The sequence below is a fragment of the Agelaius tricolor genome, unplaced genomic scaffold (assembly GCF_023055355.1).
Source record: "Agelaius tricolor isolate 1412-34295 unplaced genomic scaffold, bAgeTri1.0.p SCAF_18, whole genome shotgun sequence".
Classification (NCBI taxonomy): domain Eukaryota; kingdom Metazoa; phylum Chordata; class Aves; order Passeriformes; family Icteridae; genus Agelaius; species Agelaius tricolor.
This window is the reverse complement of record NW_027269278.1, coordinates 1,605,190-1,629,818: the sequence shown is the minus strand read 5'-3', so window position 1 is coordinate 1,629,818 and position 24,629 is coordinate 1,605,190. Positions and strand designations below refer to the sequence as shown.

The 24,629-nt window shown below is 49.9% G+C and overlaps 1 protein-coding gene across 2 annotated transcripts in view; it reads left to right on the top strand.

Annotated features, from left to right (window-relative positions):
* The window catches only part of SIL1 (SIL1 nucleotide exchange factor), a 231,545-nt gene that overhangs the window by 193,878 nt on the left and 13,038 nt on the right, over positions 1-24,629 (top strand). For both annotated transcript variants that reach the window (XM_071442991.1, XM_071442993.1), the window contains exons 6-7: positions 716-907; positions 5,414-5,535. In XM_071442991.1, the coding sequence (XP_071299092.1) occupies positions 716-907; positions 5,414-5,535 (314 nt within the window). The remainder of the gene's footprint in view (positions 1-715; positions 908-5,413; positions 5,536-24,629) is intronic.

Genomic DNA, 24,629 nt, shown 5'->3' with positions numbered 1-24,629 from the left:
CTCTTTGTTCAGGGCAGCCTTTGGGGTGCTGTTACTATGAGGGAGATGAGTTCAGGACAGGCTGTCTGCTGGCCAAGCCCCATGGCACAGCATGTCAGCTGCCCCCACCTTATCACTGCTCCTCCTGCCTCCCTTTCTGACAGCTTCTGTCCCCACACCTCTCCCTAGGAGATAGACTCTTCCTGGAATTTGCTCAATGCTTGGAATGGCAAAAGCATCTTTGTCTATGTCTGAGAACTCCTTGGAGTCACTGGGCACTTAGGGCTGGATGGGACCTCTGGAGCTCTGCAGCCTCATGTCCAGTTCCAGAGATGTTTAGCTGTAAGATCAGGGAGGTGCCTCAGGGCTTTTTGCAGCCAGGTTTTGAGAAGATCCACTTGCAGGCAAGCAGAGAACAGCAGTACTGCTGCCTGTGGGCTTGATGTTGTGCTGGATGGAAATGGGATGTAGAAATGGTGCACAAATGCTGTAGAGATGTAGAAGTGGTGCACAAAGCCCTACTGTTCACTCATATTGTGTGTATCTCACAGCTCACTGGGTTCCTGGGCTTCTCAGAAGGACCCTGCCCCTGCACCTCTGATGTACAGCAATAAATCCATTGGCACAGACAGCCAGGTCCCCTTTGTGAATTTTGGGGCTGGCACTCCTTTCTGTGTCTGTCTTGTCTCTCTTCATCTCCTGTCTTCACATCTGGTTTCCTCCTTCTGTTTCCAAGGCCCGAGAGGAAGAGGTGAGGAAGAAGTTCCGGCCCATAGAGCAGCTGAAGGAGGAGTTTGAAAAGCTGAACATGAAGATAGAAACAGATTATGAAATTATGGTTAAATTAATCAGCAAATTCAACAGCTCTGCCTCCACGCTGGATGAGAAAGTCGCGGCGCTTTATGATCTCGAATATTATGTTCACCAGGTAACAAGAATGCCTCAGTAACTACCGTGTAAAATCCAGGGGATACGGTGTCATAAATGGGGCTTTATTTTTCTTATCAGTATCAGGTAATACAAATTGCTTAATTACCATAATCCTGGGACAATAACAGACAGCAGAGGACTAGTGCAGGCTTATTTTATATCCAGGTTGGAATTAATCATCGCTTGTGCCAGGAGCCAGCAGTATCCTGGTGGTTGCCTGATTTGTTGTCTGTTCTCAGGCTGGTGTTCTTATCCTCTCTTTTTCCTCTTTTATCTCCTTAATGTTACAAAATGGGGTTTTAGCTGCCATTTTTGGGTAAGTAGAGTGGTGGTTGCTCAGAAAAGAATTATTTTCTCTCTGCTTCCATGGAAAGCTGCCGTGGTTGATGGTAGGTGCCCTTATATCAGTTCACAGAGAACGTCTTTGTACCAGGGAAGGCGACAGCCACCCAAAATCCCTTATTTTGTCTTGGTGTGAGTAAGCAGTGGCAAGCAGAGCCTCGCTGTGCTAATTAGCTCTGTGTGAGGGTGAACATATTTCCTGGCATCTCGCTTCCTCGGGTTTGTGCTCACACTTTCCCCCCCTCTCTCTGATCTCTCTTGCTCTGCTTTCAGCTCACACATTCCTACCTCCCCTTGGATGCAGCTGCAGGCACAGAATTCTGCTCCCCTGGGCTTGGTGCCTGCCTTGGTGCCACCCCTGGGAGGGTGTCTGGGCATCCAGCCTCTGCTCTGCCATGTGGGAAAGGACTTGGCTTCTCCCTCCCCAGTAACTGGGAGAGTCTGGAGTGCACTGGGAGAGTTTCCAGTGGCACTTTGTCATTTCAGAGGGTGAATGGGACAACTCTTGGGAAGTGCCAGTGCAAGCCCTTTCACTGGAACAGCACCTGTTGAACCAATGTGGTATTTGGGGGCAGGTAGCTGAAGTGTTGCTGCTGTGAGAGAGAGAGTCCATGTGCCAGCTGATACAAGTGTTATTTCCAGGGCTCTTTGTCTTGAATTTCCACTCTGAATTGTCATTGTGGGCATGCAGAGGCTTCCTTGCTGTTTGTTCTCCCTGCTTTTGTGTCACTGACGGCATCTGTGTGACTCAGAGAATAACTGTGAACAATGGGCACCCAAAGAGCTTCATATTTGTACTCAGGGCTAATCTTGCCTGATTAAGGGTGCCAGAGCATCAGGCCATTGTGCTAAAAAGCAACCCCCAAATGCCCTGGGATGCCTTGGATTCCAGCATAGCAGTCTGGACTATTCCAGCAGAAAATCCCTGCAGCACAGGATGGGGCAAACAATTTCAGAATGGCAGAGGAGCAGGGACTGGAGCATCAAAGGGAAGCACATGCAGCATCAAAGGGGTCAGAGAGGGGGAATGGCAGGAGGCTGGCAGGAGCACAGGGGCTCCTTTGTGCGCCGATCACAGCGCTGCTCTGTGCCCGCGCTGTCGGGGCAGATGGCTGGGCAGCACCTTCTCGTCAGGCAGGAAGCTGATAAGAAATATGACTTGTCTCTAAGCCAGCATGGCTTTTCCTCCTCTTTCTTCTTCCAGTCAGTTGAATGTGTCCAGAGCATTATCTCTGCTTGGGACCGACTTTAGCAGCAGTGGCTTAATGTAATTACTGAACAGCAGCCAAAGGACGCTTGTGCTGCATAACCCTGGAAGGGCTGAACTGTCAGGACTCCTCTGCAGCAAGTCACAGCCCAGGTGTGGGTGGCCCAGGACAGGTGTAGGGCCACTTTGCAGGTCCCACCTTCCCCAGCCTCCATCAGAGCAGTACCGTGCTGTGCCGTGGCTTTTCAGAACTGTTCACCTCCTGGCCATCCTGCTGCTGTCTCCGGGGCACGGGATGCCCTGTGGAGTGGAAAATGCCATGCCCTGGAGGGCGTGCAAGCAAAGGCTGCTCCCTGCTCTGTGCCACGGTCACCCTGGAGCAGTGGGTGCAGGGCAGCTCGTGCCTCGGAGCGCGCCGTGGGAGCCATGGCTGGTGCCCAGCCCGGGGAGATGCTCTCTCCTGCCTTTGAAGAGTCAGCCCAAGGGCTCTGCCTTTGCTCAGCTTTTGGTTGCCAGCTCTGGTTTGCTTCTCCACAGCCACGATTCAGCTTGGCATGTTCGGGAGCCCATCTTGGAGAAGGAGTAGGAGGGTTTGGCTTGCTGGGTTATCTGTAACGCATAAAACCCAAATGCAAATGTGAAGAGGGCAGAGCGTAACTCATAAACAGCATTCACGGTGCTTGCACAGCAGTGTGTGGAGCCAAGACCCATTCTCAGGCATTGCAGGCTCTTTCTCTCAATTATTTACTCTGCTTATCTTCCCCTCTCCTCTGCTCTGACATGCTATACCATCTCTCTCTGCTAATTTCCTCTCCATCGTATGCAGTTGACATGCTGCTTTCCCTCGCTCTTGTTTTCTAACATTTTCTCTCTCACCTTCCCTCCCTATTTTCTTTCTCCTCCAATTCAAACCTGCTCCCTGAATAACTGCTGTCATATTTGCTCTTCTCCCATCCCTCCCCTCGCCTGCTTTGCCTGTGTACTTTACTCAAGAGCTCTTTTGATCTTTGGTTTTACTTCTGTGCCGATTTCAGTGGACTGAAGTGAGGTAGGAGCTGCTGCCTTGCAGCATCCACTGCTCCCCAGAGAGGTTAATACCTTCAAGTTGTTAAGTTTGAGGATTTTGTTAGTTTTAGGACTGGAGCTCTCACAACAAACAGACTCTGGTTAAAAAAGATAAACACATCTTCAGAATAAGCTTTACAGCACAACAGCACAATTTACATTCTGCCATTGTGGTGTCTCACTGACACTGGGGCAGCACAAAGGACTCTGGTACTGCTGAGGTTACAGCAGGGGGGGCTGGTTTTACCACACCAGCTGCTGGATGCAAATTCCTGCCTGTCCATACATTCCCTCTCACGCAGAAGTCAATGTCTGATTCCAGCACTAAACCAGTTTTTACAGAGGCTGAGTAATAAAAGGACCCACTGGCTGCTGAAATTGGGTTGCTGCATAGATTTCTTTGTAGATAAAGATGGGTCTGCAGAAAAGTGAGAGCTCTGGCAGGCCTGGTTTATAGGGACAGTTAAAAGAACAGCATCTGAAAGGATACAAAAGCTGTTGCAAATCCTGAATCAGCCCCAGCAGACCTGCAGAGAGCAGCTTTGCAGAGGGACAGGTGGGTATTGTCCCACTGGGGAGCAGAGATGAGCTGGAGCTCCCCAGGTCCTGCTTTGGTTGGTAACGACAGACCTGTAGGACACAAAGCTTCTTCCTTCTCCTGGGTACCTGAAATATCTGACTTAGGGCCAATTTTGATGAAGGTACATGGTTGAGATAAATATAACACTGAGCATGAAGTCATTGACTAGAAGAGTGTCCCACATGCCCTGCATGGCTTGTGGTCCTGTCCCACCCCATCAGGGGGTCGGCTTGCCCTGCTGATAACTCATTTTTATATTCTGTTTCCATCTGCCAACGATTGCTGTTGTCTCCCTGTCTTTCAGAGAGATATGTCGAATTTCTAAACCTGATTTTTCTGTGCAGGCAGAAACTGATTTTTCTGTGCAGGCAGTTCTGAGCATTCATCAGATCCTCTTTTAAACTGAAAAAAAAAAAAAAAAAATCATTGAATACCAAAATGCATCGATTTGACTTTGGACTGAATTTTGTACTTGAAGTAGTTTGTGCTGTTTCTCTAAATTTTGTCTGTGAGCACTCAGAGCCTTTTCTGATCTCCTCTCCAAGAGCAGATGCCCGCTGGGACTGTGCCTGGCTAGCCCCAGATCCACTTAGAGCCAGAGGCTGATGAATTCCCACTAATGTGCAAACTTTTCCCTACTGGCAGTTAATCCATTATTGTTTGCTTAGAAAAGTCATTGTGAGGCTGCTCCCTGGGGAAGCTCCTGGCTGACCCCTCCAAGCAGGGACTGGCTTTTTCCTTCCTTGTCCATGGGAAGTTGTTGATGGAACTCATGAAGAACTCCCAGAACTGCCCATGCTCCTTGCTCCCATGCCCCCTTTGCACCCTGTTGGTGCTGACAGGCTCCTAAACATCCCTGACTCCTGGTGCTACAACCACAGCATCAATTAATTAACCTCATCTGCAAAACATGCAATTCCCTGGGTCTCCAGTAAAGGCCTGCTCAGGGGAGAGCAAAGAGCTGGAGTTTTTTGACATCAGCAGATATATCAAGTTTTTGACACCCCCTGAATTGCCAAAATACGTGTCAAGAGCAGTTTTGATTGCTATAATCAAAGTATTTGAGTTTCCAGTGATGCCTTCTGAGTGTGACAATGTCCTCCCACGAGGACACTGTGCCTGGGCAGCTGTGACATCGCTGCTCGTGGGCAGGGCTGTGCTGAGCTCAGCCACAGCCATTCCCTCGGAATTTTTAATTCCTTGTAAAACTCCCTGCTGGTCAGAGCAGGAGGGAAGGGATGCTGTGGGTGTGAAGGGAGGTGTTCTCCAGGGGCTGGGGCTTTGTGCTGATGGAAGCTGCTCTCTCCCAGGTGGACAATGCCAAGGATTTCCTGTCCATGGGTGGGCTCCGGCTGGTGATCGAGGGCCTGAACAGCAGCGAGGCCTTGCTGAAGGAACATGCTGCCTTTGTCCTGGGAGCTGCCCTGTCCAGGTGAGACCTGCCCTCAGCTGGGCTCTGTGCCTCTCTCCACCTCCCTTGGTTTATTTCTGATAGCAGAGACCAAAAGCTGTGTTGTGACACACCACAAAACTGTCTTGTCCCCTTCCTTGCCCTTGCAACACCCATTTCCCCTTCTCCTCAGCGTGTCCTTATCTTGCTCATTGGACATAGCCAGAAGTAATGGGGTGTCAAATCCATGATTGTTTCTTGGTTTCCCCGGGCTCCCTGTTTCTACAAAGTCCAAGGGGGAAATAATTCTCCTTCGGTCCCATTGACAGCTCTCTCTGGGGGAAGATGTGACAGAGTTACAAGCACCCCAGTGAGCACCTTTGTCCTTCCTCATTCTTGTTCCTGGGCTGCTTCAGGATGGCAAGGTGCTGATTTGAGCAGCTCCCGTGGTCTTTAGAGAGAGATTTGGGCCCCATGGACACGTGCCTCTGACATCAAAGGCGTGTTGATTAGATGTGGGGTCAGGAACAAGGGTCAGCAGCCAGAATGCAGAGGAGACTGACCTGCAGGATGTTTGAGGTTCAGGGGAAGGAGCCTGCTCTGCCTCATGCTGGGGGATCCTGTGTAGTGCTTGCTGCAGGAGGTATCCTGTGGGCTCCATTGGTTTTCTTGGTGCCTCCTTTTTGATTTATGGGTTTTGGGGCTTTGCAGGGGATGTGTTATTCAGAGGTGCAGAGGCTTTAGAAATGCATTGGATGGACTCAAATTCAGGATCAGAAGTGCAGAGTGAAAATTGAAGGTCAGGACTGTTTTATCTGCATATTTCTACACCTAAAAATACAGTCACCTTCTCCAGCATCATAAATTATTTATGGCTTAGTCTAACACATGGTGCACAGACCTGCATTTACTTGGCAATCTCATATGCAATGCAGTTGGCCCCTCAGCATGTGTGGAGTGATGGGCCTCGTGGACAGGAGCAGGTACCCAGGTTTATACCAGGAAAGGATCCAGCTTCTAGTCTGAAACAGAGCCTGATTTAGGGATGACAGGAAGATACTTCAGAAACAAAACCTGCTCTTCATATTTTGGTATATCTTAGTCTCTGAAACAATACTGGAGTGGTTTGCTCAGGTTCTTTATATAGACTCTTTCTGCATACAGAGAAGATCATGCAGAGGGTCTGGAAACATTTGCAGGTAACTAGTGAAATGACAGGGGCTGCTAAAGAGCTTCTTTCCAGATGTACCTGCCATGACATGGTCAGGACTACAAAAATTCATTGTCTCATGGTACCTGACAGTGTAGCAGTGGCCACAAGAGTCACACTTCTGTGTAGTATTTCTCACTCAAGTGCAAAAATCTTTGGAGAGAGCCTCTCATCTGATATGACAACATTAAACTGCTGCTTTGCAAACTTGTGGACCTTTTTTCTTTGAAGGACATTCTGGCAGATGGTAATTTGGAGTGGTTTGGATGATACATTGTCTGAGAGCTCCACTCCAAAATGTGAGGGATATTATGCCTTGGTTTGAGTTTGCTTTTTCTCCCCTTGCTGTGCTTAAGCTTTCTCAGTAGACACCTACATGCCAACTTGTCTGCTGTGTGCTCACTTGTTTAATTCGTTTGTTCATACATTTTCTCAGCTTACTCCATGCTCTAGTTAAACTGTTGGGGGCATTTCAGGTACTTCACACAGCATTTTGTGTTTTTCTGAGGGCTTGTTTTTTATTTCCTTCCCTCATGGTTGTTCCTAAGAGCCTTAGAGAGGTGGTAGGGCTTTCCAGTAAATTCCCAGAGGTGTCACAGCTCGCTGGGCTGCAGGGACATGATCTGCTCTGTGCTTGTGTGCCTGGGGCTGGTGTCAGATCCTGTGCTGGATGCTGAGCCTGGGAAGAGGCAATGGTCTGCTGCTCACCAAATGGGTCTGTGGCCACCTCCCAGGTCTCTTCAGCCAGGCTGGCTCAGGCCAGTGGTTTCAAGCCAGGCAAACATTCCCAGAGGGAAATCAGGGCATGATGATAGCAGCTCCAGAGCCTGGCATGGGAGGTCAGTAACTCCTGGCACAGTTCAGTCTGGAAGAGGGAGTTTGGCCTTGTCTGTAGACAAGTGTTTAACACAGGAGGAAACCACTGGACACAGAGTGATTCCAGACATGCCTGGGTCACATCCAGGACTTTTCAGCTCTCAGAAATACGCAGATCTTCTCCAGATTTGCACTGTCCTTAACTCTGCTCAGGTAGTCAAGCAGGTAAGGGATGGAACAGCTGCAGCACCCAGGTCCTGCCTGCACATGGTCCAGGACCTGGCTCAGAACTCTGGCTGTGCTGGAAGCCCATTGGAAGAAAAGGGTTTTCCAGGGGATCAGCATCCTGAGCCAACAGGCCAGGGGGCTGGCCAAGACTTGGATCAGCAAAGGCAGGAGGAGGAGAAGGCACAACAGGGCCAGCTCAGGATTTCCCCTTCCTGATACTATTGCTCCTATTTATTTGGCTTAAAGCAGATTTGAAAAGCAGCCATAGCACAGCATGACTGGGACAGGGTTGGGACACAGGGTCCCAGGTCCAGCTGCCAGGGTCTGACCTCCTGGCATCCATCTGCCTCTGGGAGCCTCTGCCACAGGAGAGGCAGATTTCTTCACTTGACAGGGAGGAAATCAAGGTTTCATCTCATGTTTCTCTTATATGTCCTTCACTTCAGGCATTTGGGTTTTAATTGCTGAGTCTGTGACCAAATCAAACATCGTTCCATCTGGTGGAGTTCTCTGAGCACTGCCCTTATTGCAAGTCTAAAACCTCATCACACTCTTACTGTTTTTAAGCCTTTAACAAAATGTTTTTCCATTCAGCAGTTTGCAAAAGTAAACTTCATTTGAACAATCCTCAAGTGCTCTGATTGCAAATAAAAGTTAAATGCACTAACAAAAATAATTGCTAGGCATGTGGGGTTGTACATTTAGGTATCCATAATTCACTAACAGTATATGCCAATACACAGCATTATCTGGATTTCCAGTGATTGCATTAGCATAAAAGCATGTTAGAATTTATCCTGTGGTACTAACATTTAAATATATATAAGTATGAAATATTAAGATCCAGCATTTTGGAGGCAAGTGAAACTACTGTCTGTAAAATGTTCCTGCATATTTTGAAGGTACACTCCAGTATCTTCGCATGACAATCAGCATTCGCACCATTGGGTCCAAACATTACAAAAATGTCAATGTTTTATGCAAAGAGGAGCTATATTAAGCTAAAAAAGATTGCTGATGAGAGAAATGTCTTCTGATGTCCTCTGAGCTATTTACAGGCAGCATCTCCCTTTGTTCGTGGCACAGCCAGGCCTCTGTGCAATCTGTATCTCCATGTTTCACAGGAGTGGAAACATTAGCCAGAAAGGATTATGCGTGTGATTAAAACCTCCATTTTTGAAAATTTTACCTACAGGAAACGTTTTTCCACACCAATAATTTGAACATTTTAGTATTTTGTAATAAAAGGATTTTTGTAATCCGTTTAGAAGGGGAATAATAATTTATGTTGAATGACTTCTTGAAGCTTTATCCCAAACGCTCCCTGTGTACTTAGGGATGAGTTGGAGGTGAGGATGGAGAGAAGTTAAGCTGTAGGACCTTCAAGGCAAAGGGAAGCAGTTTGTATTTCATGGGGACAAGGCAGAAGGCTCAGAGGTGAGATTTTTGGCCTGGCCAGAGTGGGGAACTGGGAGAGCAGCCACTTGTGCAGCTGCAGTGAGGGACTCATGGCATTTTGGCCAGACCTTTAAAAGCCCACACCGTGAGGTGGCCAGGGACAAGGATGTCCCACTGATGGTCCAAGCTGACATCTGCCATGTGTCCTAGAAGGGCACAGGACAGTCCCAGCACAGCCTCTGCCCACAAGCCCAGCACTGCTGGGCTCTCACTGTTCCCTTTTGGCCTTGAGTGCTAAAATAATGTCACTGGGCTTGGTAAAGGCTTGGTGAGAATTGAAGCATGATCCTCTGGTGAGAATTGAAGCATGATCCTCTAGCCACACACAAGAGTTTTCCATGGATTGTCTTAGCTGTTTCCCAGAGATTAAACCCCTTAAAGGATTACCATGTGCATCCTGAATAACCCATTCACCATTATTTGTATTACCCAGCTCTGAGGCTCGTTCAGAGCTTGCCCCACTCTGGTAAAGCCAAGAGAGGCACAAAACATGTGTTTGCTTCTCAAGAGAAACCTCAGAGAAGCTCCTAGAGTGATGGGCTCTGATTCCTGCTGTGCTGGGGTGTCCAACAGAGCTCAGCATCATGGGATCCACCTGGGTTTGGTTCTGCTTTTCCATTGCTTTTTCTGAGGGAAGAGGGATGTGGGAATGCTGTCTCCTTGCTCTGTCCAGCAGTCCCCTGGTGGTGCCCATTTTCCCAGAGCACAAGACTTTCCTGCTCTGTTGGAGAAGCAGCAGCCCCTCCAGGATGCCTCTCAAGAGGAAAGAGCTTCCACCAGATTTAAGGGGTTTGAGTTAGGTCCAGCTGTGCACTGAAACTGGTTGGTGTTCACTGATGTTAAATAACACAGAGGCCCAAGCAATAAACCCAGGAAAAGTAAAATTAAAGACCTTGCTTCAATGCTGTCTTGTAAGGACATAAGAATTTCTGTGCAGAGAAATAAATCTGGTTAGCTTAACAAGCACTGTCCCTACCCATTTATTTCCAATCCATCTTCATCCCTTCCTCCTCCAGCTTTTCCTTTTACATCCTGCAGTACTTGCCCATCTCTTTATCCACTTTCCCTGATTTTTTCAGTGGCCCTGTTTGCCCACAATATGTGTTTGCCATCTCCCAGTTGCAGTAATTCCAGCTCCACTCTTTGACTGCTTATAATTTCTTGCTTTGTAGATTGTCTCCTCTATTTTTATTCAAACTCCTGACTTGTGTGAAGTTATCAGCCTCACTGCACTTAATTTCAAATTAATTTGATTGGGTCACCTCAATTTTTTTTCTGTAATGATAATGAACTCAACCTATTTAGCCTTTCCCCATTATGAATAACCTTAACAAAAAACTGCAGTGCAGTATAAATGGGTGTTTCATCATTGTGGTTAATTACACAGAAGAATAAATCCCTAAACATTTTTCAGCCTCTGAAATCTAACAAGGAAGTGTAATTAACAATTAAAGAGTAAACTGCCATCCTTGTGCTCTCAGGAAGACAAGGAGGGAAAGGTCTAGAATCCAAGGTTTGCTCCTGGGTTTTTGGGGAGAAATGTTCAGAGCAATGCTGATGGCTGGAAGTGGCAGGGGGTGGGGTCAGGTCCTTGTCTTGTGCCAGGTGTGTTTTCCCAGGTGCCTGTGGCTGCTGGAGAGGGGACAAGGTGGGATGGACATCTTGGCCTCAGCCCGAGGGACTTGGCTTAGGCTGAGGACATTGTCCTTTCTGTAAAACAGGGAAATTCTGGAGTGAGTTCTCTGGGTTGGGCTGGTGCTGTGAGAGGACACAGAGGTCAAGCAGTGGGGATGAAATATGTGTTTGGCCTCACACCCCATGTGGGCAGTGAGCTCCCACACACTCCCCCAGCACTGGGCTCCACTGGCTTCTCCCCTTTACCCGGGGCTCAGGCAGGTGGCCTTGTCCTCCTGAGTCCTTCACACAGCAGTGGGTGCTCCCAGAGCCTGCAGGGCCTCCTCAGTCCACAGCTGCTGGTGTTCTAAGAGCTGTGGGATGTGTCCTGCCCTGCAAACAGAACAGCCAGTGCTGCCCAGGGCTGTGACAGGCATGGGCAGCACCAGGAAGCTGCTCCAGCAGAGCTTCAGCAGGGAGGCAAAGACTCATCACAGCCAGCTCATGCATTATATAAAACATGTTGTTTCTGTCTCATCGTGTTTAGTAAATGCTCTCTGCTGAAGCCTTTGAGTTATTGTGGTGGTTTCCATTTAAAATACATGTTCAGGCTGGTTACCTAATCACTTTCTGCCAAAAAAACAGCCCAAACTTGCTGTTTCCCAGTGCAGACATGGTTCTGTAGCTGGACACAACATGTATTCCTCTGTCTCTTCAGCCACTATTCATTCATTCTTCTTGTTCTCTACAACTCCCTGGCAGGAGGGTGGAGCCAGGCAGGGGTCGGTCTCTTCCCTCAAGTAACAAGCAGTAGGACATGAGAAAACAGCCTCAGGTTCTGCCAGGGGAGGTTTAGATTAGGGAATTTTTTTTCACTGAAAGGGTTGTGAAGTACTGGAGCAGCCCTGGAGGGTTGAAAAGCTGCACAGATTTGGCACTTAGGGACACAGCTTAGCAGTGAACACGGTGGTGTGAGATTAATGGTTGGCCTTGATGATCTTGGATGTCTTTTCCAGCCTAAATGATTTTGTGACCCTATGTTTTCTGTTTATCCTTTTTACTACAGCCTGTACACTCTGCTAATGCCTTCACAGGCTTCAGAGATTTTCCTCCCTAACCACCTACATTATTTTCCTGACCTGCTGTGACTTTCCCAGGTCTTGACATGTTCTCTGCATCCCCTCCAAGCAATAAGTGTAGAGCACTCACCAAGAGGAGGCACCTGCATTTGCTCTTTGCTATGGGAGGATGCAGATCCCATCTCTGCCTCTGTAGGTCCTGCTGTCTGCACCCTCCTAGCACTTTCTGATGGTGGCTTTTGTTGGATTTCATTGCCACCTGGCAGAACTGGGCTGTCAGAGGGATGTTGGGGGGCTGCCCATACCTCTTGTAGCCTCTCTTCTGGATTTAGCCATATTTTCTCTCCCACTCCTCTCCTTGTGCTGAGGAGAGGGCAGCAGATCTTTCACAGGAGGCAAAATAACATAAACCAGCAACTGCAGGCTCCCATGGCATCCAAGAACAGCTCTTGGCTGTCCTCACTGAAGAGGGATCAACCTCTTTTCCAGGCTGGCATCTTCCAGCCTACCTGTTTTCTTAATACAGTGCTTTGATAAGTTTTCTCTCATCTGTCTATTCATGTGCCTAAAGATTCCTTGAAACAGGTGATTATTCATCCATGCAGACAGCTCCTCAGGCCTTCCACCAGACTGCTGCCAACCTCAGCTGCTTTGAGGCTCTCCAGGTGTTTGCACGGGATGATGAGAGAAAACAACAACGTATTGGAAATTATCTCTTTCTGAAGAAACTCCTCATCACTGTTAACTACTTGCTCTTCCCTCAGGTGCTGACATTCTGTGTCTTCGTCTGAGCTGGGTTTTGATGCCCCTCTGTTTTAGATTGTCTTTTTTTTGCTTGAAAGGAGATGTCCAGCAGAGGCCGTCAGAGCAGCCTGGCATGTTTTGGGAGGGGATGACTCCCTGGCAGCTGTGCAGCCTCTGAGTCCTGATGCTCAGGGCAGCTGTCTGTGGCCACCTGATGTCCCTGGGGGGCTGGGCCTGTGGCAGCCCCTCCCTGAGGGCAGCTGGGTCCCCACGCGAGCTGGAGGAATGCTCTCCCAGCCGCTCCCCACCGAGGCTCGGCCCCTCGGTGCCACTGCAGGAGCCCTGAATAGATTTGAAAACTAATTTGCTGCTCAGAGCATCAATAGATGTACGTCACTTGTCCTTTCTGCTGCATTTAATGAGTTTCCAAGGTACTGCAGCCAGTTCCAGAAGGCTGCCATCAAAGGATCTTGGCTTCCATCAGAATCCTCGTGCCCCTCAGCGCTCTGCACTTCTCACGTCTCACGTCTCTTATGAATTCAACACAGAGCACATCATATAATTTCTTGCAAACATCCTTTCCAGACTGTCTCTCCTTTTTTCCTGAATGCCTTGAACACAGGGGATGAGAGAGAGGAAGGGCTCTTCCTGCAGTGAGGTGGTGTTAGCTGGAGCCCAGGCAAAATGTGGGTCATGCTAAACGTCCTGTCACTGCTGCTCCGCACGTTCATGACTCCCTCAGTTACTCCCTCCTGGGGCTCACCATAACTGTTCCCTTCTGTTAATCATCCTGAAGCTGGCTTTGGGCATCCCAGCCTCAGCTGTCACCATGTGGGACAGCACCTCCATGTGGGTGAGGAGGGAGGGGATGTGACAGTGCTGCCAGACTGACAGCCAGGGGACAATGGGCACAGCCCTGCAGTGGCAGTTCCAAGGGACAGATCATTAATCCTTAGCTGCATCTGCTGAGATCAATAATTAGGGCTGTTGTTTTGTATAACCCCCCAGATCAACATGGGAATTGCCTTATTGAAGGGGACGTGCAGGCCTGGCTGGCTGGAAAGGCCCCGTGGGGGGATTGCAGAGGAAGGAACACAAAACCCAGGTGCCAACAGTGTGCTGACATGTAAATGAGGTTTCCTGAAGCCTTTAGCAGCTCAAACCTGCCATACACAATGAACCACAAGGGTTCTTGGGTTTTATCTATTTCTGTCACTGCAACAGGGAGGGTTGGAGAGGGTTTCTGGGTGCTGGTCCATGCCTGGTGCAGCAGGGTGGCTGCTGCCTGCATCCCTCTGCTCAAGGCTGCACATGGGAGCCTGTGTGAGCTCCTCTGCATGTTCCTCCTCTCCTTCTGGAAGCAGATTGTGTTATATTTCCATACATACTTTGTCATAAAAGCCCCTAAACATGATTTTAGTTTGTTTGCATATATTGCAATGAGCAGGAACTCACCTTAGTTGTTTTCCAAATTAATACCCTGCTGCTTTTACTTAACAAGGTGTTTTTTCCAAGCTGAGAACAGTAACGACTCTGAGATTTCTTTTTAAAAAATGCATTTTCTTCTCAGGTACTTCATATTGAAATCTTTCTTAATTTCAGTTCAGCTAGTGTGTGAAAACACACGGTGTGGCATTATTAGTCCCTGAAGGAATAAAGACAGATGGAGCCCAAAATGGAATTAGCTTTATGATTAATTGAAACCTTCAAGAGTGCAGTGGAGTCAGGGCTTGGTCCTGCCCTGGCAGCACCTGGGGATCAATTCAGTTGGCATGAGGAGCTCAGGGGGAGACATTCAGCTGTCACCTGGCAGAGCCAGCCCCGAGCTGTCCCCTTCTGGTGGGACCTGTGGCTGGAGGAGGGCAGGGTGGCCCAGGTGTGGGCTGGGGGAGGGAGGGATGGTGGCGTGTCGGGGTCCTTGTGTGGATGATGTGCTTGGGTAATGAGCTGCTGTTCCTGCCGTGGCTGGGCACAATGGCTCCCATGTCCCTGCACAGGGAGCTCAGCAGGGAGCAGGGGAGTGTTTTGAGGCACACTCCAAAAAACTCAGGAATGTGGAGGTATGGGAGTGGCATGGGGATTTGAGCTCTGCTCTGGGTTCCTGCTCCATGTGTGACCTGCACAATTTCCTCAGGTTTCCCATCCTTGGCTGTGAGAGGGAAGGGAATAATGAAGAAACACCACGTGGTGTTATGTGTGGTGGCTTCAGCATTAGTGGATATTACTGGGGTCTGTAGCCACTGACATTTACAGCATTTTCTGCTGGATAGGAGAAAAAGGTGCTGCAGAAAGGAGAGTTCTCCATCATGTTTTGGGAGCCAGTACTCCCTGGCTTTACTGCTCATAGTGGTGTTTTCATGGTCAGCAAGTCCTGAGCAGCTCTGGAGCTGGGGAGATGCAACAAGTGAAAGCAAAGTTGCTTTGCAAGGGCAAATTCTGGAGCTATGTCTGCACTTCTTTTTGGAAAGGGCATGGAGAGGATGGTCGAGGGCAGTGGTGGCAGCCCCAGGGGATTCCCAGTTTCCCACCTGGTGCTCACTGCTGGTCTGGCCTCTGTGCACAGGCTGTGCTGCCATGGCCCACGTGCCAAAGAGAGGCCTGTGGGTGCCTCCCCCTGAGGCAGCTGAATGGGGCTAAGTGTTGAGAATAATTTAAGGAAGGATTTGGTGTGGGAAGTTGAAATTGGCTGTGGAGATGATGGTTTAAAGTGTGAACGTGGCTGGGGGCCCACAGCCATGTGTGCTCGGCAGGTGTGTGTGCACTGAACTGGTCTTGCTGGGCAAACTGGATAACAAATAGCATCCATGGGGCCATGAGCTGGGAACAAGGTACAGGGGGCATCTCCCAGATGCAGCCAGGACAGTGTTTTAACAGGCACCAGCACCCCTTCCTGTGGTGCAGTATCAGCCCTCCCAGTTAAGAAGGTGATTGGGACCTTGCTAATTGTCCTGATGAGTGGGAGCACTGCTGGAAATGAGCTGATCCTGCAGATCTATGGGGAGCTGAGTTAACTCCTGGGACATCATACCCAGCAGCTCACCAAACATCCAGTGTTTGCTCACTCCAACAAGTGCAGTTTGATTTTTGTTACCCCTGAGCCCCCTAGGATGGCATCAGGTTTGCTGAGGTAGATTTTGTACAGGGAGGAAGGCTCTGCAGCTGAGCTCTCTCTGCAGGAGCTGGCCAGAAGTCATGGAGAGACACTATGAGGCTGCTGTGGATTTTCTTTTCTTTCCCTGGGGACTCTGGGGATTGCAGATCGGTGGATTGTGGATTAGCGGATCAGGAATTAGAAATGCCTTTTTCATTCTTATGTTACACACTAATGAACTGACAAATTTAATTTCTTTAAATCCAGCTATTTCAGCTGGAATTGGCAAAGTCATCTTCTGTTTCTTCTGGTACCCTGAGAATGGCTGAATCCTGATCTCTCTGGGGTCACATCATCCACATTCACTTCTTTGTCTTCAGCCTGTGGCTGTTCCAGAAGTGCAGAGTGCTCTCTAGGAAGAGCCCATCCCTCATGTGTGGTTGCAGAGTGTCCAGGCGCTGCTAGGGGCTGTGGCTCTCTGCAGCCACGTCTGCCTGTGCCAGTGCAAGGAGGGGAGCTCAGGCCAAGGGGAGAGAGGGGCTGGCAGCAGTCTGGGGGCTCCAGCTTGGCTGTCTGAATCCACTGCTAGCAGCTCAGGTGTCTCTACTAGGCAGACACCCTGTCAAACCCTGTGGCTCTGCTGAGTGCCTCCATGGCACAGCACAGAGTGTTTGCCCAGCTCCAGGTGCGAGGTGTGCTTGGCTTGCATCTGGAGTCAGACTATCCTGAGCTGAAAGGACCCACTGGGATCACCCAGTCCAGCCCCTGTCCCTGCCCAGACCCCCCAGCAATCCCCCCTGTGCATCCCTGGTGTCCAAAGGCTCCTGGAGCTCTGGCAGCCTCGGGGCCGTGCCCATTCCCTGGGCAGCCTGGGCAGTGCCCAGCACCCTCTGGGGGAGGAACCTTTCCCTGGTGTCCATCCCAAAGCTCCCCTGCAGCCGTTCCCTCCTTCCCTGAGCTCTGCCCTGGGCTCCTCTCTGCAGCTGAACCAGCCCAGTGCCCTCAGCCCTCCTCGGGTGGCTCCTGTAGAGCCTTCCCCAGCCCCGGCCCCTCCTTTGGGCCCTCTGGAACAGCTTCAGATCTCTCTGATGTGGCACTCAAAACTGTCTCAGAACTCAAGGTGAGGCCAATCCAGTGCAGAATAGAGCAGAACAATCCCCTCCCTTGCCCGTGTGGCAATGCTGGGCCTGATGCTCCCAAAAAAGATGAAAGAAAAATCTAATAGATCTTGTTCGCTCGTTCCTGTGAAGGAAGTTGAGATCTTCCCCTGCTCTTTTCCATCCCTCTGTGGGAAGAGTCCTGTTCCTTGGGCAGCCCCTCCACTGTCACAGGCTGGGTGGGATTTGGGTGCCGCTGGTGGCTGTGCAGGCTGCAGTGGGCTCCATGTGCCCTCCAGGGCTAAGGCAGCACCTCCCTACCCAAGCCCTGTGCCAGGGACAGCAGAGAGCAGAAAAAGGCATTTCTGTCACTCAAAGCCTAACGGCCTGCGCTGTGGGACCCCGGCGGTGGGGGAAGAGCAGATCCATCATTACCCAGAGCTTTCAATCAGGACTAAACAAAACGGCGCTGGCTCTCCAGAGCAGGCTTTATTCCTGCATTCTGTGATGCTGAAAGTGGGTCTGCAAGGCGGCCGCCTCACCACGAGCCCCGGCAGAGCCGTGGGCCGGCGGCAGAGCCGCTCCCGCTGCGGGCAGAGCACAGCCCGGGCCATCCCTCACTGCCCCACTGATGGACGGCTCCGGGGCTGTGCCGATAATATCTTGATTAACAATTAGCATGATGGAACCAGGACATACATCTGGTTCCTTGCCCCAAGCCGACAGGTGAGGATGGATATATGTTGCCTGGTTGATTGCTGTGCCTTGTTAGAGCCTATTTAGGGTTGATTGAAAAGCAGAGGCTTTGTGTGAGGAGAGACCTTTAATCTCCTGGCAGAGCCAAGTGCGTTTCCCATCAGGAAGCGTTCCTTCTCTGCTGCTTATCTCTAACCCCCTGCTTTAAACCTGAGCCTGGCAGAGACCAAAAGAAAGGCAGGATCAAAACAAAAATAATTGGGATCGCTGGCTTCCGTGGGCAGTCTGAACCTGTTATTCCTACTTATCAGCTAGTTATTCCTATATAACTTTTGCAAGAGACAATTCAGCAGTTGCAGCATCTCCTTGATGAAAAGCACTCCAATAAAATAACCATGGCAACAGTTGCTGAGGGCTGGCATGGTGAGGGACGGACATGTGCTCTCCAAAGGACTCCGGGCCCAACTGCCCTGACAAATGGCCCTGCCGAGCACCAGGAGGTGATGTATGGACAGCTCTGTGTGTTGGCTGTTGTCCTGGTGGGGTCCCAGATGTGCTGGGCATGCAGGCTGCCCCAGTGGACCTAGTTACAAGTCACAATTTGTTAACCATGGGTGTCTTCCCCTCCACATGGAAGGGGAGCTTGTAACCTGAAAGCTGAGGCGGAATCATGTGGACGCTCAATCAGAAAGGAAGGGCCAAGGAGGGGACCTCAGGGAGGGACAGCACCTGTGATCCCAAAGCCATAGAGGATTTCCCAGGGTTTGGCTGCTCTGGGAAAGGCTGTGTCTCTCTGCTGTTGGTGCCAGAGACTGGTATCAATAATAAAAACTTGGCATGTCTAATTTCAGAGCAACTTCTTTTTAAACCCATACTAAGACTGTGTTTGATGCTCTGCAGGAGGGGTGACAGAGGCCACGTGGTGTTGCACGTGGAGCAGTTTGGGCATTTGCCTTGAAGAGTTGGCCTTGGTGCATGGAGGAGCCAGCAGAGCCTGGACTGAGCCTGGAAAGTTTGTGCCAAGAGTCCTTCAGCCCTGGCTCATGCCCCCCCATCCCACCCAGGGGTCCTCTAGGGATCACTATTAGGACCACCCATGTCCTACTGCCCTCCAAATGCTCTGGTCATAATCTTGGCTGGGGAGCAGCTTATCTTATGGGATGATGGCCTCTCAAGTAGCTTTGTGGGCATGGTGGTGTTTTTGTTAGGCACTATCCTCTCATTGTTGTCTTCCTTAACTGGACATTGATAAGCCTGAAAAGTAAAAGAAGGAACATTCACCAGAAGAACAGAGGAGCCTGCTGAAAAGCAGCATTTGTACAGATTTCTAGAAAAGGGCAGTAAATACTCCACCTCTGCTTAATAATAATAATAGGCAGACTAAGTATCTCTAAAAATATAAAATAACATGGGCCTATTTGGAATAGTCAACATCCTTATCAGCCTGCTGCCATCTCTGCAAACAAGTTTCGCTAGAGATTCTGGGCATGATTTTCAATGGCTCAGAGCAGCTGTAGCTTCTTTGACTTCAGTGAAAAGTCTGAGTGCTTGGCACGGTGGCAAACCAAGCCTCTTCCTTTCTGCTTCAAATTGGGGCTTGATTCTAAGTGAGATGAATTTTCTCCTCCTGATAATTCTGTACATCTGAAGTGATTACAGCTCCGCGTGAGTGCTCTTTTAGGAGATTTCAATGCAGCGTTTTCTTCCGTCTTAAAAAGGTTCCTTCAAGCCTTATGATGCTGGAGAAGGGGGGGAAAAAATAAATCCTGGTGGAAGCCGTTACATCTTCCTATGCAGATGAGAGATTAAATTTTGTATTTTTATAAAACACTTACGGGGGCTAAATCGGAAAAGTTCTGTTGAGGCGAGCGGGTTTTGGCTGGTGGGAACGTGCTGCTAAATTCTTATCTGCCGATGGGGAGGCAGAGCAGGGAGTGGTATTATTTGGAGTTCTTAGAGAGTGAGCTTTAATGTTTGCTTAACTCCACTAAAAATAGACGCCACCCTCTTTTCCTAATAGGCGGCATTTGTCACACTTGATTCATTTCCTCTCCCAAACTGAGCTCCTTCATGAATATTCATCTCTACTCCCCAGGAATCTGCCTGTCCTCAGAAGTTGTACTCGCGGCGACCGTGCCGTAACAATGCGAGTCAGGCTTCCAAGGCTCCCGAGTACCTGGCCCGATGCAGCAAAACGCGCTGATATCAACAGCTCCCATTGATTCCTGCCTCCTCTCGGAGCCGTGATTGCTCGTTATCCCTCTCGATGAGACCCTTAACGAGGCTCCCGTTCCTGTTGTCATAGCAGCGCCGCATCGCCCGGTGTAGCAAAGTCTCCGTGGCTGCTAATTGTGTGATGGGAGGATCAGTTTGGCAGTTTTTCTAGTGGGGATTAGGCCTAAAGGTCCCTTCTGAACTGTGATGAATGCGGCTTCCTTCAGAAGAAACTGAAACTTGGTAGTTAGAGGGGATTTCTGACGAGGGAAGCTTTCCACAGCAGAGAGGGAGAGCAGTCCTCACAGAGCTCTTCCATTCGTGCTCTGCCACTGCTTAAAGCAGGAGGAAGCCAACCAGAAATGCCAAAGGAGGATGTAAAACGGTTGATTCCCTAGTAAGGAAGTCTGTCAGTGCCTCAGACCTTCTAATCTTGGGGAGTCCAGAGCATGTGGAAGGTCCCTGCTACTGTCATTTGCTGCTGGAGTGGGAAAAATCTGCTCGTGCCTGGTGAGTATTGAGGGAGCAGGGATCAGCTCTGGTGCCATTGCTCGGCACCACCAAGGAGATTTCAGCCACGTGCTAGAAGAGTTGCTCTGAAGAGTTGCTAGAAGAGAAGGGGGTTGCTCTGGCGTTGTGGGTGAGAAATGTGCACAGCAGAAGGAATGATCTCATCACACCTTTGCCCCTACAAGTCCAGGAGCGCTGCATGGCAGCCACGGTTGGTTAAAGACGGCACAAGAGACAGAAGGATGTTTGCTGCTTGACCCTGAGGAATGATTTATCAGCCAGGATGCTCTTGTTAACTGGCAGGACCTGTGCAAGGCTCAGCATCCCTGTCCTGGTGTGGAACAGCAGCACGGGGTTTGCTGGAGCTATAGGGCCAGTGGCTGTGTCATCCCCAGGGATGGTGGTTCATCTGCAGGCTCGCTGCTGGCTCAGCATGGAGGCAGGAAGGGCTGCAAACGATTCACTGTTCCCTCGTGCCAGGGGATGGGGATCAGCTGTGCCTGCTCCCAGGGCCCTACTCTTGGAATGCAGAGGGCAGATTTGTCCCCTGTGCCTCTCACTGGGTTTATTCCACAGTGCTGAAATGTAGCCAGGGTAATCCGTGACCTAAACGTGGGCATGAATAGTGTTTTTAGAGAATGAAAAGAGAAAAAATAAATCCTCACCCACCTCAGTCTCTCTCCTCAAATTAAAAACTCTCCTGGCCAAGCCCTGCAAATGAGTTTTGTTGTTTGTGCAGTGAGGAGCCAGATTTTTAAAGGCTGGCTTTCAATTTTACAGCCGTTTATTACAGGCATGAATAATTGCTGGCACGGTGCTACCACTGCTGTTGTTTGCTCTTAAGGTTGGGCCAATTACATATGTAAGCCCTTGATTTACAAGCAAAAGCAGAACTAAAGTAGCTTTGTGGCCTACATTTCAAGAATGAGTGATGTGTCCATGGTCAGCTGTGGGTTCCCAAATTTGTGCTGAGAACCACAGAGGTCCATGGCCATAAATGTGTGGCCCAGATTGTCCAGGGCATCCTGTGGCACGGGCTGTCACAGCACAGCGTGAAGGACATAAACAGGGAGCAGTGAGTGAGGCCCGGGAACCTGCCCAGATTCATCCCATGGCAGGAATGCTGAAAGATTGTGCTGCATTTGGGGAATTCACAGTGAACACACAGAAAAGAGAGGGAATTGGAACTGAACATAATGGTTCTGCAAGATGGACTTAAACCAAGCCTGTCCAAGTCCTGCTTCCCAACATGAGAACTGGTCTGTCTCCAGCTCCTCTGGGCAGTTGGCCCTATTGGGAGAGGAGAATTACAGAATCCTAGAATGGTTTGGGTTGGAAGGGACCTTAAAGTCCATCCCATTCCACCCCCTGCCATGGACAGGGACACTTCCACTGTCCCAGGCTGCTTCAAGCCCCAGTGTCCAACCTGGCCTGGGACACTTCCAGGGATCCAGGGGCAGCCACAGCTTCTCTGGGAACCTTGTGCAAGGGTCTAATTTTCTTCCCAGTATCCCATCTAACCCTGCCCCCATCAGTGTGAAGCCATTCCCCCTCGTCCTGTCACTCCAGGCCCTAGTCCAAAGTCCCTCTCCAGTTCTCCTGGAGCCCTCTAGGCAGTGGAAGGGGCTCTGAGTTTTCCTTAGAGCATTCCATTCTCCACTCCACCTCTTTCAGCCTATCTCCAGAGCAGAGGTGAATCCATGGAATAGCTGCTATCCACTGTGAAACTTAAAAATGGCTGATTGAGATCAAGCATTTTTCTTGCTTCTGCACAATAGGCAGAGAATGGAAAGGAGGCAGGTCAGTGTCATGACTGTTCTCCATGGGGTGATGGTTTCCAGACATCATCCACAAGTGCTGTGACCTGGACTCTGCATTGCCCAGCATGGGGAAGTGTCACCCTGCTGTACTAGTGCCATTGGGTGCCACCAGCTGTGGGGTGAGGTGGGAGCCAGCCCAGCTGTGCTCCTCCACCCTGGCCTGGTGGCCGGCCGGTGTCCTTGCTGCTGGGAGAGCAGGAAGGGCAGGATGTGAGTAAGGGCAGGAGCAGGCAGGATGTTTGTGGGCGCTGATGTCATTGCCACAAATCAGTTGTGGATGTTGTCAGCGGGAGGCAGCGGCAGCTCAGCTTGGGAAGAGGCCAGCGTGTCATAGCCCAGGGGCTGGCCAGAGGAGCACACTGCGCTCATGTCCTCACTCATCACACAGCACGTGGCTTCTCAGCCCCCTCCTGCAGGGTTTGTGTGGTCAGCTGGAGGCTGTGGCCACCTCCCTGGTGTGCATGGCCTGGGCTCAGTCTGAGTCCTGCTGATGGACCTCGGCTTGGAGATGCTCTGCCCCACCTCAGCACAGGCTGCTTGCACGTGGAGTCACGGCCATCCATCTGGGCAGGAAGCATTGGTGCAGGACCAGTGACTTCTGAAGTGATTTCCTGAAGCTTCTGAATGCAGAGACAGCACCCAGTCCCCCCCTGGCAGCCCCGTGGTGTGCACTCTGGCCCTGGCAGACCCGTGGGCAGCAGAGCCATGAGGAGGCACAGCCAGGTTTGTTTACGAGGCTGCAGTCAGCCTGGCTTTTACACCCCAGCAATTACTGGCAAGCCCTGGCTCCTCCTGCGCCTTCGCAGCACATGTGTGAACTCCTGGTTGTGTCACCTCCCTGTCCCCTCCTAGCGGAGTCTAGCAGTGGGAAGTGATCATCACAACTCACATTTGCCTGGCGTATGTCTTTCCACAGTTCCAGAGTGTGGAATGAATTGAACCCGCTTCCTCCTTCACCTTCAAGCTGTTCCTGGATGCAGGCAGCTCAGCTTCCGCAACCACGCTCAGCTCTTGGAGCTTTCTTCTGCCCTAGGGATGGAGCTCTTCTCTCCTGCCTGGCAGAACCTGCCTGGATGCTCCCCCTTGAAGAGATGTTGTTCATCTCACAATCTTTTGGGCTCTTCCTAACCCTTCCCTTGCCAGGCTGAGGCTTTCTGTCCACTCCCTCCTCCACTGTGGCAAAGGAGGGCTTTTTGTCTTTGCCTTCAGGGTCATTAAATCTTAATTAGCACGTTGGCTCTCTTTGTCAAGGTATCTGCTCTCTCCATCCATCAGTGATGTAGGGCACACTGCTGACATTCTCTTCTTCCTGCATAATTATCTTATTCCACTGCATCTTTTATGCAGAATCTTCCCTTCTGGAAATGCTCCTCTCCCTGCTTCCACTCTCCCTGAGCACCCAGTTCAGCTCTGGTACCTTCCATGGCCTTGTTTCTTACACCTGCATATGAATCCTTTGAGTTATTCCTGTATTTTATTAACTACCTTGATCATCTTGGCTCTTTGAGAGCTTGATTCAGGCATTCATAAGTGTTTCCTTCACCTTCCCTCTGAAGATTGGATCTGTGTCACCCAGCTTCAGTGCTCCTACATGAGTGTCCACCTGAGCTGGCTATCCAGCCAGGGACAGGGAATCCTCCAATGGGCAAATCATTCCAGCTAAGGCAGGAGTCAAAGGCAGCCCCATCTCCCATTAGACACATCTTTTCTGCCTGCTGCTGCTGACCTTGAATTCCTCAGATGCTTTTCAGAACAGATGCAGCCCCCTTTAGAGTGACCCTAAAGCTCTGAGCAGTGGATTTGCCTCTCTGGGTTAGCCAGGGCAAGTCCCACAGAAAAACAGACAGAGGGTCTCCAGGGACGTGCAGACCACAGGTCAGGACATGTTACTGAGGGAGCCCAGGCAGCTTTTGTTGGCTGGATGTCTTAATTGTAGCTGTCTGATGTTAACACAGATGAATCTGACACTTGAAAAGGTTTGGGGAAATGTTTTCTTCTTAATTTGTATTTAAGAAATGTAAAGGTATATAGTGAATGTTTAAAAACTAACAGCAACAGTAATAACAGTAATTATAGGTGGGCACAATTTTCTTTTATCTTTTAACTGAAGTTGCTAGAAAAAATGACTGCTGTGCTGATACTTGGCAGGGACACTGATGTGAGTACCCACTTGTTTCTGAAAAACGCTGTGGGATTTTTAATGACCATCAGCAGCACAACCTTGATTTTTAAATGTCATCCTAAATGTAGCAGTTACAGCCTCCTCTGCCGTGGCATGTGGGTGGGTGAGTAGGGATGAATCAGAAAGCAGAAAGAATTGCTGGTGCTTTCTGTGGCTCCCAAGTTTTCCTCGAGGGCTTCCTACCTAGGAACTGGCTGGAATTATCCGTGGGTTGTGTTGCAGTCCCTGGTCCCGTGGCATCTCCTGCTGTTGCTCTCCCCTCTATTAATCCATGATTAAGTCGCTTGATGTAGAATGAGTTCATCAGGTTTCTTCAGGAGCTGGTATTCCACAGGATATCCTCTCTGTTTATCAAAACAAGATTAATGAGAAAAATG